The sequence below is a fragment of the Tupaia chinensis genome, unplaced genomic scaffold, assembly GCF_000334495.1.
Source record: "Tupaia chinensis unplaced genomic scaffold, TupChi_1.0 Scaffold000272_1, whole genome shotgun sequence".
NCBI classification, from domain to species: Eukaryota; Metazoa; Chordata; class Mammalia; order Scandentia; family Tupaiidae; genus Tupaia; species Tupaia belangeri.
Genome location: NW_006159754.1, coordinates 424,823 through 436,261, shown reverse-complemented (window position 1 = coordinate 436,261; position 11,439 = coordinate 424,823). Strand labels below are relative to the sequence as shown.

At 40.9% G+C, this 11,439-nt stretch overlaps 1 protein-coding gene across 1 annotated transcript; it reads left to right on the top strand.

The window, feature by feature from the left end:
• Nucleotides 1-6: 6 nt before the first annotated feature.
• Nucleotides 7-9,234, top strand: TM4SF1 (transmembrane 4 L six family member 1). The gene is made up of 5 exons (XM_006149720.3): nt 7-275; nt 2,001-2,090; nt 2,180-2,325; nt 6,792-6,972; nt 9,119-9,234. The coding sequence occupies exons 1-5, from the start codon at nt 99-101 to the stop codon at nt 9,131-9,133; spliced, it is 609 nt and encodes a 202-aa protein (XP_006149782.1). The 5' UTR covers nt 7-98; the 3' UTR covers nt 9,134-9,234.
• The last annotated feature ends 2,205 nt before the right edge of the window (nt 9,235-11,439 follow it).

Genomic DNA, 11,439 nt, shown 5'->3' with positions numbered 1-11,439 from the left:
GAGCATTGCTTTCCCCACAGACCAGCACACCCTCCTCCACGTCAGGGCATCACTGAGCTGAAACAGAAGGACACCACCTCCCAGCTTCCCGCGCCACCATGTGCTACGGAAAATGTGCCCGATGCATCGGCTACTCTCTGCTGTGGCTCGCCCTCCTCTGCATTGTAGCTAACATCTTGCTTTACTTTCCCAATGGGGAAACAAGGTTCGCTTCCGACAACAACCTCAGCCGCTTCGTGTGGTTCTTTTCCGGTATCATAGGAGGAGGCTTGCTGGTAAGTCATCCAGAATGATTTCAACTTTTTGAATGTTCTGCTCTTCACTCGATGTTTTCATTTGTATTCTCAGAAATGTGTGGGAGTTTTCAGCAATGGCTTTTTTTTTTTTTTGGTCATTCTTCTGAAAGCAGCTTCTACAAAAGTTGGGATAGGCAGAGTGTAATCATTTTATTAGATGTACTTTTTCAAAATCTTCTTTCAGCTACAAGTGAGTTGCCTTTTTGCTAAACTCTCTTACTTTACAGCTGGAAAATGAATAGTAGGTTTTAAATCTGATTCGAGAGACGATAGAATTTCTAGTACTAGATTGGGTAGTCAGTTAACATTTGCTCTGGGGACCTGGGAGGGGCTGTCGGGTTCTCTGTCTAAATCAACAGTTTGGAATCCAAATTCCCTGCCCTTTATTCTCGGGCATCTATGACAGGAAAAAATAATGAATTGTGATTGTGTTGCTATTTAAAAAAGAACTATAAACTTTCTCTTTTATATAATGGGGGGGGGGAGTGCGGCGCCTAGGAAAAGAGCCTACAGTTAGAAGCAGAGCAGTCTGAAGCAAATAGTGGGATGTGTTGTTTTTTTTTCCCCAAGGTTTGTTTTTAATCGAAGTAAGAGGAATTTGCTTGCCAACCTGGGAGCTGAAAGTATTATCTTGAATCATAGCATGGAAAGAATGTGAGCAGGCTTGAGTTTGCCACTTTAAAATGCTGGGATCAAAATTTTAAAGAGAAATTTTATGGAATTGTTAATACCATAAAAAGAAATTGGGTTTTCCTTAATTGAGTAAAAGACATTAAAACATTTAAGCCTAGTACACTAATTGTGGCATAGCAAATCTGCTTTAATTTTAAGCATTACTATCATGTTAACATAATCATTTGTCTTGAATGTGACGTTAGACTTAGTTTAAGTTTCTTTTGACCTCAAACTTATTTTGTATTTACTTTATTTAAAGAGTTTCATTGTTGGGCTGAAACCGCATTTGAATCTTCAAAGAAGTGACTTGTATTTACTGTAAATAATGTTCATCTCTCCTACCTACAAAACAGTTTCAGTTATTCTGTTAAGGATTTATTAGTATGTTCTATGTTTTACGAAGGATGGGAGGAATCAACATTTCCCAAACAGAGTTGCCATCTGGGACTGTGTTATGAACTCTTGTAAAATAAACAAACTTACAGGTTATTATTTTGCCTCTCCCAGTTTACATCCTCACCTTCAGGAATACTTTCACACATTACATGGAAACAAGGTTTTGCTCTTTGGAATTTTACATTTCTTTCTTTCTTTCTTTCTTTCTTTCTTTCTTTCTTTCTTTCTTTCTTTCTTTCTTTCTTTCAAGAGAATTTTGCTATAGGGCATGTGTGCTCATTGGAGAGACAAAGAGAGATAGAGAGACAGAAAGTGAGAAATCACCCCTCTCTCTGGGAGGATGGCCATGCCACAATCCCTTCTCCTCTATTCTCCTCTCGGGATCTTGGGCATGCATGCACACATGCCCAGCATGAGTTTAAGCCACTGGGTCTGGGATTCGAACCATGGTCGACTATGTAACTTTATGTCATCTGCTGGTCCCAGTTTTACATTTCTTAGGATATCTGGTCAGTCTTATCAAAGTCATCAGAACACCGTCAGAAATCAGTATATTTCACCAAAAGATGCTTACCCTGACCCACATGACCCCAGGGAAAGGCAATAACTCGAATTTGCTTGTTTTCTCACCAGATGTTTCCACCTGCGTTTGTCTTCATTGGGCTGGAACAGGCCGACTGCTGTGGCTGCTGTGGCCATGAGAACTGTGGCAAGCGATGCTCGGTAGGTCCTCTTGCTCGGGTGGTAATGAGGATTCCGAGGTCGTAGCTGGGGTGTTCTGTGGCTCAGTTCTGGTGTGTTCCTTTCTCCAGATGCTTTCCTCTGTACTGGCTGCGCTCATCGGAACTGCGGGATCTGGCTACTGCGTCATCGTGGCGGCCCTGGGCTTAGCAGAAGGACCACTGTGTTTTGATTCCTCCGGCCAATGGAACTACACCTTTGCCAACACGGAGGGACTGTATGTAATTGTTCCCTTCCTGGTCACACATTCTCATCCACCACATGTGTAGAGTGGCAACCCCCCTTCACAAAACAAGCATCCACTCATCCATCCACCCACCAGTGTTAGTTCACATTGACTCAGGTATGGTTTAAGCAGTGGGTGTCCAAGGACGATGGCCAGGCCCTGACATGGACAAGTTCTAAGTGCGTTTTGATGGGTTCACTGACAAAGTCCTCATAGTAAGTGCATGAAGTGACTTCCACAAATGCTCTTATTTTGCACATCCGGAAATGGAGACACAGAGAGAGGAAGTAACTTATCCAAGGTTACATTGATAATAAGTGGAAATAAGGATTTTGAACCAGGAAATCTGGTGGTAGTTGCGTTCCTATATATCGTTTACGTGTTATACCAGAACAACTGGCTGATCAACTTAAGAACTTTTTCTACTTAGTAAGAAACTATTAATGGAATTTCTGTATGATAAGAAGAGTGGGCCAGCAGGTGGAGTGGTGGTTTAGGCACTGGGCTCCCACATGGGCAACCACGAGTTGAGTCCTAGACCTGGCAGCTTGAAAATCAGGGTGTGTGTGTGTGTGTGTGTGTGTGTGTGTGTGTGTGCCTAAAATTCCAGAAAGAAAATGGAGGAAAAGGGATTGCAGTGTGCCATCCCCCAGGAGTGATTTCTCGTGTTCTATCTTTCTCTGTCCCACTATTTCTCTTCAGCAAGTGCGTGTGCCCTATGGCAAAAACAAATAAAAAAGACTCTATGAATTTTACCAAAGACCACGGCAAATCATATCCCCAACCCCAAACACACACACATACACCATAATAACTACATACAAGGCACCCTTTATTTAAAACTATCAGGCTACAATACGAAAGATCTTACCACAGGATAATTTAACAGGTTTCTTACCTTTTTAAAAGTATACTTTGAAACATTCTGTTCTGAGACTCATGAATGAAAATAATATTAATAATGAATTTGAATTGCCCCTAATACTATCAAGAATGTTTGTCTCCCATGAATTATATAGTGTATAGCGAGATGTGAGTGTGTGGTAGCATATTCATGAAATATGAACTTAGAATTACGCAGACCTGGGTTTGATCCCATCTCTGCACTCATGCTCTGAGTGCAGGAAGTAAACTGACCTCTCAGTCACTTCATATGGAAAATAAGACCAATGACAGCTGTCAGGAGGATTAATGAGACGGTAGGTGCAAAATGCTTCCTACAGGGGTTGATGTGTTGTCTGGACTGCCAGCTGTTAACATTATTTACTGGCTTAATACCACGTAAGTCAATGGGTAATCTCTGAAGGTAACTGTCACTTATAGGAATTTGAACTTTTGGTGTTCAAAATTGGTGTTGTTTGTTTGTATCTGCCCCTCCCACTATCTACCTCAACTTCTGTAAGAAATCTTCCTCTTCTATGTCATACTGCATTTGAACCTATCTGGGGGTTTCACTATGGGGGATAACTAACAGTCACAAATCACAAGGTATTTGCCAATAGCCAACTAGCAGCAATTTTTTTTTTTCGCTTTGCACCTAAAAATACAAACTTTTTTCCCATATGCAGAAAGATGGATAGAAGGACAGATTTTTTTTTTCTTTCTTTCTTTCTTTTTTTTTTTTTTGATCAACACCTTGAATCTCTGACAGGCTCAATAAACCATTCCAATGTTCGGTTTCTAATTCCAAGCCCCTTTGTTCTTCTGTGGCAGTAAGAACGATAAGGAAAGAATTTTACCAGGCCTCTTTGTGAAATTAAGTCAACCCTAGATTTTCCCACTTGATTGACTCCTATTTCATTAAGAATTCACAGGCTCTATCAAGTGCCAAAGGCTGAAATTCTAGAGAGTAATCAGAGGTAGAATTTTTCAGACTGGAAGAATATCCAGGTATTCAGAAAACTTTCTAAGTCATATACACATACAGTCAGAACTTACCTCAGCATGGTTTGCTCACATTTCACTAAGTGATTTCAGGTTGCTATTTATCATTTGACCAATTTTAAAATATGTTGAGTACCTACTAGGTGCTAGTATTCTTTTTTTTTTTTTTTTGGGAGAGGTTTTTGCTATAGGGAGGGTACACTCACCAGAAAGACAGAGATGGAGAAACAGAAAGAGAGAAATCACTCCCTAGGGGGGATAACCACGCTGCAGTTCCTTTTCCTCCATTCTTCTCTCGGGATCTCGGGCATGCACACACACATGCCGGCGTGAGTTTAAGCCACTGGATCTGGAACTCGAACCGCAGTCGACTACATGGGAGTCCAGTGACATAGCCATTATGCCAACCGCTGGTCTCAAGGTTCTAATAGCTGGATATACAATGATGAATAAGTCTAGTTCTTACTTCATGGAACTCAGCCTTGTTGAATAGATACATAAGTAGCTGTTCACCCCTAGACCAGGTAGGATCTACTTCTCCTGTGGCCCCTTCACTCTTCAGTTACCCAGCCAGCACACCAGTTGCATGAGACTGCCTAATGCTTATCTCTTCTTTTAGATGGGTGATCTTCTGGAATAGAACCTATGCCTTGTTTACCATTATATCCCCAGCTCTGGCTCAGGAGTAAACTCGCATTGAGAGCTCTATCATTTTTGTTGAATGAGTGAGTGCAGTGTGCTACATGCTATGAATGACACATGGGCAGAGCACCATGGAAATGAAGAAGAGGCAGCAAGTACATTAGATTTGATCCTTGTGAATCTTATTGCAAGTTAGCTTTTTCCTGAAAAGCAAAAATAATTCTGTTTAAAGATCTCCGTTGAAAAACTCTAGCATATTAAATCTCCAAATTTGCCATAATTTAGATAATTTTCAGAAGGAATAAACTGAATTGAGATTTATCTTTTTTGAAGAGAGGTTGTTTTTTTTTTTTTTTTTCTTATAAAGGTGTTGGGTTTGTAAAAAGCCAAGATAGAGCGTGTGTGCTTGCTAGAGAGACAGAGACAGAGAGATAGAAAGTGAAAAATCACCCCCTGAAGGGTATGGCCATACCATAATCCCTTCTCCTCCATTATCCTCTTGGGATTTTGGGTACACATGCACACATGTCCGGAATGAGTTTTAAGCAGTAGGGTCTGGGACTCAACCCACAGTTGACTACATGGGAGTCCATTGATGTAACTGCTATCCTATCTGCTGGCCTCTGAACTGAGTTTTAATGAAATGATCTGAGTTAATATTGTATTCTAATTGCCAAAGAGTACATACATTCATCAGAGAGACAGAGAAAGAGAGGAAGAAAGCACCCCCCAATGGAGTGTGGTCATGTTGCTATCCCTTCTCCATTTCACCATCTTGTTAGGATTTTGGGCACACAACACATGGGCCTGGTGAGTTTTCAAGCTGCCGAACCTGGGATTTGAAACATAGTTGGCCATGTGGGATCTGGCTTCCTTAACCACCAGGTTACAGGACGTGGTTTCCAAGTTAATAAAGTTCAAAATAACTAATGTAAAAAGGTATTTTCTAAAGAAATTTTATTCAAGATTGGTAACAAATTCCTATCTTTCAAATAAGAATTAAGCAATGATAAAACTGGAAAGCAGATAAAAATATCACCTCTTATTTCATTACCTTAACACATGAATTCCTTTAATTTTTCCACAACTGCTTTTAATTCACATCTTTAACACATGAATTTTACTTAGAATTTTACTTTTAAACACATATAGCCTAGAGGGGCTAGCAGATGGCATGATGGCTAAGGCACTGGACTCTCATAGGACTGACCATGGTTCAAGTCCCAGACCTTGTAGCTTGCTTTCTCTCTCTCTCTCTCTCTCTGGTGAGTGCATGTGCCCTCTAACAAATTTTTAAAACAATAATAATAAATGAAAATTTAAAAAGAAATATTATAAACATAGTATAGATACCGTTTTGCATTTATTTATTTATTTAATAATTTTTGCTATAGGGCACATGTGCTCCCCTGATACAGAAAGAGAGGGGAGAAGTGAGAAATCATCCCGCAGGGTGAGTGGCCGTGCCACAACTCCTTCTCCTCCATCCTCTCGGGACTTAAGGCACACATGCACACATGACCAGTCTGTTTTTCAAACTGCCAGGTCTGGGACTTGAACTACACAGTTGACCGTATGGGATCCAGTCACCTTAACTACCACACCATCAGGGGCTTACATTTTTACTTTTGTTTACAAAAATCCATGTCTTTTAAAAAAATATATGCATCAATAAAAGGTAAAGATTTCTAACAACAGACTCCTCCATTAGGAGTCAAAAGTTATCATTTTTAATTTTATGTTTATCATTGCAACAAAAGTTGGAGTAAATTTGTGAATTTTGGGAAATGACATATATTGGAAGAATTCGATATAGGATATTGAATGAGTTCATTTCTTTTTTTCTGAAGGAAAAGCCACAGGAAAAAACAGTGTATGTGAGACCTCATTAGATATAGTCACATGTTAGAAATTTCTCTTTTTCTCCCCAGGTACCTCCTGAATACCTCCACGTGGTCCCTCTGCATTGAACCCAAGCACATTGTAGAATGGAATGTCTGTCTGTTCTCTATCCTCTTGGCTCTTGGTGGAATCGAATTCATCTTGTGTCTCATTCAAGTCATAAATGGAATGCTTGGAGGCATCTGTGGCTACTGCTGCTCTCGCCAACAGGTAAGAACCTGTGTGGAAATGCTGTACCCTGGCCCTGGTGTGTTCACTTACTATAATGCACCATTGTTTCCATCATGGAGAAAAAGGCAAAACCAAACATGTTCAACCTACCAGTGTTTATTTTTATATCATCTTCATGGCGACACATCTATAGCATTCAGTTTTGCACTCCATAGTGTTTCCCGAGTCTCACAGTTTGGGATTCTCTTGGGCCTTAGTTGTTGGCCCTATGTGCACTGGAACAAGCTGTCATAGACGGTGCCTCCTTCGGGATTGAGCCGTTCCCCCTCCCACTCCCCTTACTCTGGTTGCAGAGATGCACAAGAGATGTCCCGTCTTTGCTTGCTCTCCTATTCCCAACTAGCAGACACATTTAACAGCCAAGACTCACTGGTTGCACCAGGCACCGCACTAAACCCATTTTTCAGAGGAGAATGTGACTCAGAGATTAAGTAATATGCCTAAGGGCACCTCGTCAGGAAGTAACAGGTTTCAAACTCTGAGTCATTTTATGCCAAAGCGCCTGCTCTTAACCTGTATGCCACACTGGTGGTTCTGTTGGATTTTCTGTCATTCTTGCCTAAAATGGAGTCTCAAAAATGCCTAAGTAACATTGAAAATCACTAAAAGCCTTTGAATAGCAGCTCATGAAAAGCTATTCACTATGAAAGAAAACCAGGAAGCACTTGTTTCCTGGGGTATGATGTATGGGAGAAATATGCGTGTTCTTTTTCTTTTCTTTTTTTTTCTTTTTTGGTAACAGGGAAAGTTCTTGTTTCTATTTCCTCCTGAAAGGTACATATTATATTATTGAACTGTTAGAAGTGTAGGCTTGGTTCAATTTTGGGGGTAGGGTTAGTGTTTTGTCTTATTCTGTAAAACAGGATTAGGTAACAGAAGCATATTTTTATTTGCCAAATCATTGATCCCTCTGGTTCCAAGTCTGTTCACTTTCTTTTAAAATAAGACAAAAACTTAATGAAAACTTAAAGTTCATTGCTGCTATGAAAAACTCTGCAGTAAATAAATGGAAACTTTCTGTGATTTTTTGAGGGCAAGTTAAAATTAAAATCTAGTTTTCCTTATCAGGCAAGTCCAACAAGGTTAATAATTTTTTTGGGATTCTGCCAAATTTCTGTGAAAACAACGGAGTGGGAAACCTTCAATATGGAGTTATTTCAGGCAATTTTGCTGGGGAGGAACAGGGAAGAATCCTCTCAGGGTTACTGTAATGCCACCTATGTTTAGCCTTGAATTTCAAACAAGGCAAAGTTTAAACTGAGCCCTCTCTGGACTTTAGTGCTGGTGCATTTTGGGGACAAGAATAAAAAGTCAATGATTAAATTGCTGGACTTATTTGGCAGGGAGTGATGCCTTCCTCTGAGTTGAGGAAGCATACACACTGGGCTCCCATATGAGTCACCGAAGGGGCAGCTTTTTCCCAGACTCTGTAGGGAAGATCTGTTACCTTTGTTTTTAAGACAAAAGACACTTTCAAAAAGCAGGGCTTTTAGTGTAGAAGAGTTAGAGTTCCTAGCTTGGTAGCATTTCATTAGAAAGGTTACCCACATTGAGTCCATACCAGTGTGAAACTCCCAAGGCATTATCGTTTAAATCCCTAAGATTAAAAACCCCTTGCTAACACGTTCTGAGCCAACCCAGCATCTGTGTCCTGCAGTTTCCGATGGACCTGCTCCTCAGCTTTTTTTTTTTTTAAGAGGTTTTTGTTATAGGGCACGTGTGCTTGCCAGAGAGAGACAGAAAGCGAGACATCACCTCCCGGGGGGATGGCCACACTGCAATTCCTTCTCCTCCATTCTCCTCTTGGGATCTTGGGCACACAAGCACATGTGCCCAGCATGAGTTTAAGCCACCGGGGCCGGGACTCAAACCACAGTCAACTACATGGGAGTCCAGCAACATAGCCATTACTCCAACCCAGATCTTACTCAAGGAGCACAGAAGGTCTGGTTTGTTTAGGAAATATTTCATGAGCACTGGCTAAACCCTAACTGTGATGGGCTGAAACTCTTCTGAAATTGAGATCAGTCTGCCTTATGTTTGCTTAAAAACAGGAACATAAAGGGACAAAATGTCATCATTGTTTATCTTTATAAACCTAATGCATATTTCATTTTCTTTACAGCGATACGACTGCTGAAAGAACCACTTAAAGAGAGAACCCCGCTGTTCCTCTATTTCCTTGTAATTTATATATTTTACTTGTATTAATTTGTAAAACTTGCTTCTAGTGTATTATACTCCAGATATTCTACTTTTATAAAGGTTTATACAGACTGGCATCTTCACACGATGTAATGTTTGAACTTAGCAAACAAACTTTTTTGTTTTTTAAGGAATGAGAAAACAAGCTTACTCTGGAGGTAGTTGACAGACTGAGTGATAGTCCTCAGCACACCTAAGATAGACTCTGAAAGGTTTTGCATAAAAATCACATTCTAATTCTTATTGTATATATGTGCACGTGTTTTTTAAATGGAAGCTGTCTAGTTACTTTTTTTAAGACCAAGGAGAAAATCCAGCAACCTGAAAAGATGTGTACTTTTCACTGTTTCTATGATGTTTCCCATTCACTTGACAACAGATCTCCATCAAAAGACCTTTGGAACTACTTTGTGAGCTGTGTAAGACAATTACTTGCGGGCGTGGGTGGATTCACTGGGAATGCGCCAACCCAGATGAGGCAAATTGCGCAGTGCTGCTCGTTACTCTGAGTACTGCAGGTCCTAAGTTGTTCTCACATGTGGACAACTTTTTGTCCTTCAGAGATAAGCCCTAAGGATTGTGCGTATAGAGAGAAAGGCTAAGGTAATTGGACAAGAAGAAAGATGGGAAACGGAAAAAAGCAGTTGATCGCATCAGAGGAAATGGGGGGAGGAGTAAGGGCAGAAGGATAACAGAAAAATACCCCCAATCTCACTTGTTTATGACCAAATAAAATTTTAACCACCATTCTGTTGTCAATATTTTGTTTCAATGTCCTTCTTCAAGTTCTTTCTTTCCTGCAGTTCCTATTGCTAAGGGTTACTTGTCACCTGGTTTCTTTATCCCACTTTCTCGCCCTCATCCTCTGCTTCCTTTTCTTCCTTCCTCTACATCTATAAATTGTCATTGCTGTGTCATGCCTTGGGGTCATCCCCCCCAGTAAGTTAGCTTTTTTTTTCTTTCTGCAGGGTGCTCCAGGCATCAGACTCCAGGGGAGGGCAACTGAGTTTTCTCTCCTTCTATGCCATTAGGTTCTTTCAAGTGACAGGATCTCCTGACCTGTTGGGAGTTGAGTGCAGAAATGTCCTGATGATCTTTGACTCAGGCCACAGACAAGCAAGTTAATAAAGAAGCTTAGAGCATGGTGGTTAAGGCAGCTGGATTCCACATGGCCAACTGTGTGGTTCAAGTCCTTGACTGGCAGAGTGAAAAACATGCTAGCCATTTTTGTGTGTGTGCCCCAAATCCCAAGAGGAGAATGGAGGAGAGGGGACTGTAGCATGGCCAACCTTCCTGGAGTGTGTTTTCTCACTTTCCCACTTTCTCTGTCTCTCTCCAGTGAGTGTATTCTCCTTATAGGAAAAACAAAAAAAAGCTAAGACGCTTCATTGCCTGTTAGACAGCAGAGCTCTTCTTGTGACAAGGTGTCCTACTCTGACTTTTGACTGAAGATTCTGATCTTTTTTTTTTTTTTTTGGTGCCATAGTCCCTCTAGCAGTCTGGTGAAACCTATGGACTTGTTGGGTTTTTTTTGTTTGTTTGTTTTGTTTTTTTAAATTTAAGAATTTTTTTGTTTTTGTTTTTTAATTTTGGAGTCAACAGGTGATGTAGTGGTTACATTGCTGGACTCCTACATGGTCAACCATGGTTCTAGTCCTGGACCTAGTGGCTTGAAAATGATGCTGGGGGCATGTACATGCATGCCCAAGATCCCAGGAACAGAAGGGAGGAGGTATTGCAGTATGTCCATCCGCCTGGGAGGTGATTTCTCACTTTCCCTCTTACTGTCTGTCTCTCTCTCTCTCTCTTTGGCAAGCCCACGTGCCCTGTGGGAAAAAACTCTTTTTAAAAAAAGAAAAGAGAATTATTGGGACCAGCAGACGGCACAATGTTTATGTTGTTGGACTCCCATATGGACAACCACGGTTTGAGTCCCAGACCAGGTGGGCTTGAAACTCACGCTGGGCTTGTGTGCATGTACATCCAAAATCCCAAGCGGAGAATGGAGGAGAAGAAATTGCAGCATGGCCATCCCCCTGCCTCGGGGCAGGGTGGGGGGGAGTGATTTCTTGCTTTCTCTCACTCTGTCTCTGTCTCTTTGGAGAACATATGCATCCCACAACAAAAATATCTCTCTCTAAAAAGAAGAATGATTTATTTCATTTCATTACTATTAGTTTTAAAATTTGCTGCACGGTATGTGTACTCACAAGAGAGAGAAAGTGAGAAAGCAAGCTTCCA

What these genes read in the sequence shown, in the direction of transcription:
- TM4SF1 (XM_006149720.3), top strand. Translation starts at nt 99, where the DNA reads ATGTGCTACGGAAAATGTGCCCGATGCATCGGCTACTCTCTGCTGTGG. An exon ending in TCATAGGAGGAGGCTTGCTG is followed by an intron (nt 276 to 2,000) that starts GTAAGTCATCCA and finishes TTTTCTCACCAG; the next exon opens with ATGTTTCCACCTGCGTTTGT. An exon ending in ACTGTGGCAAGCGATGCTCG is followed by an intron (nt 2,091 to 2,179) that starts GTAGGTCCTCTT and finishes TCCTTTCTCCAG; the next exon opens with ATGCTTTCCTCTGTACTGGC.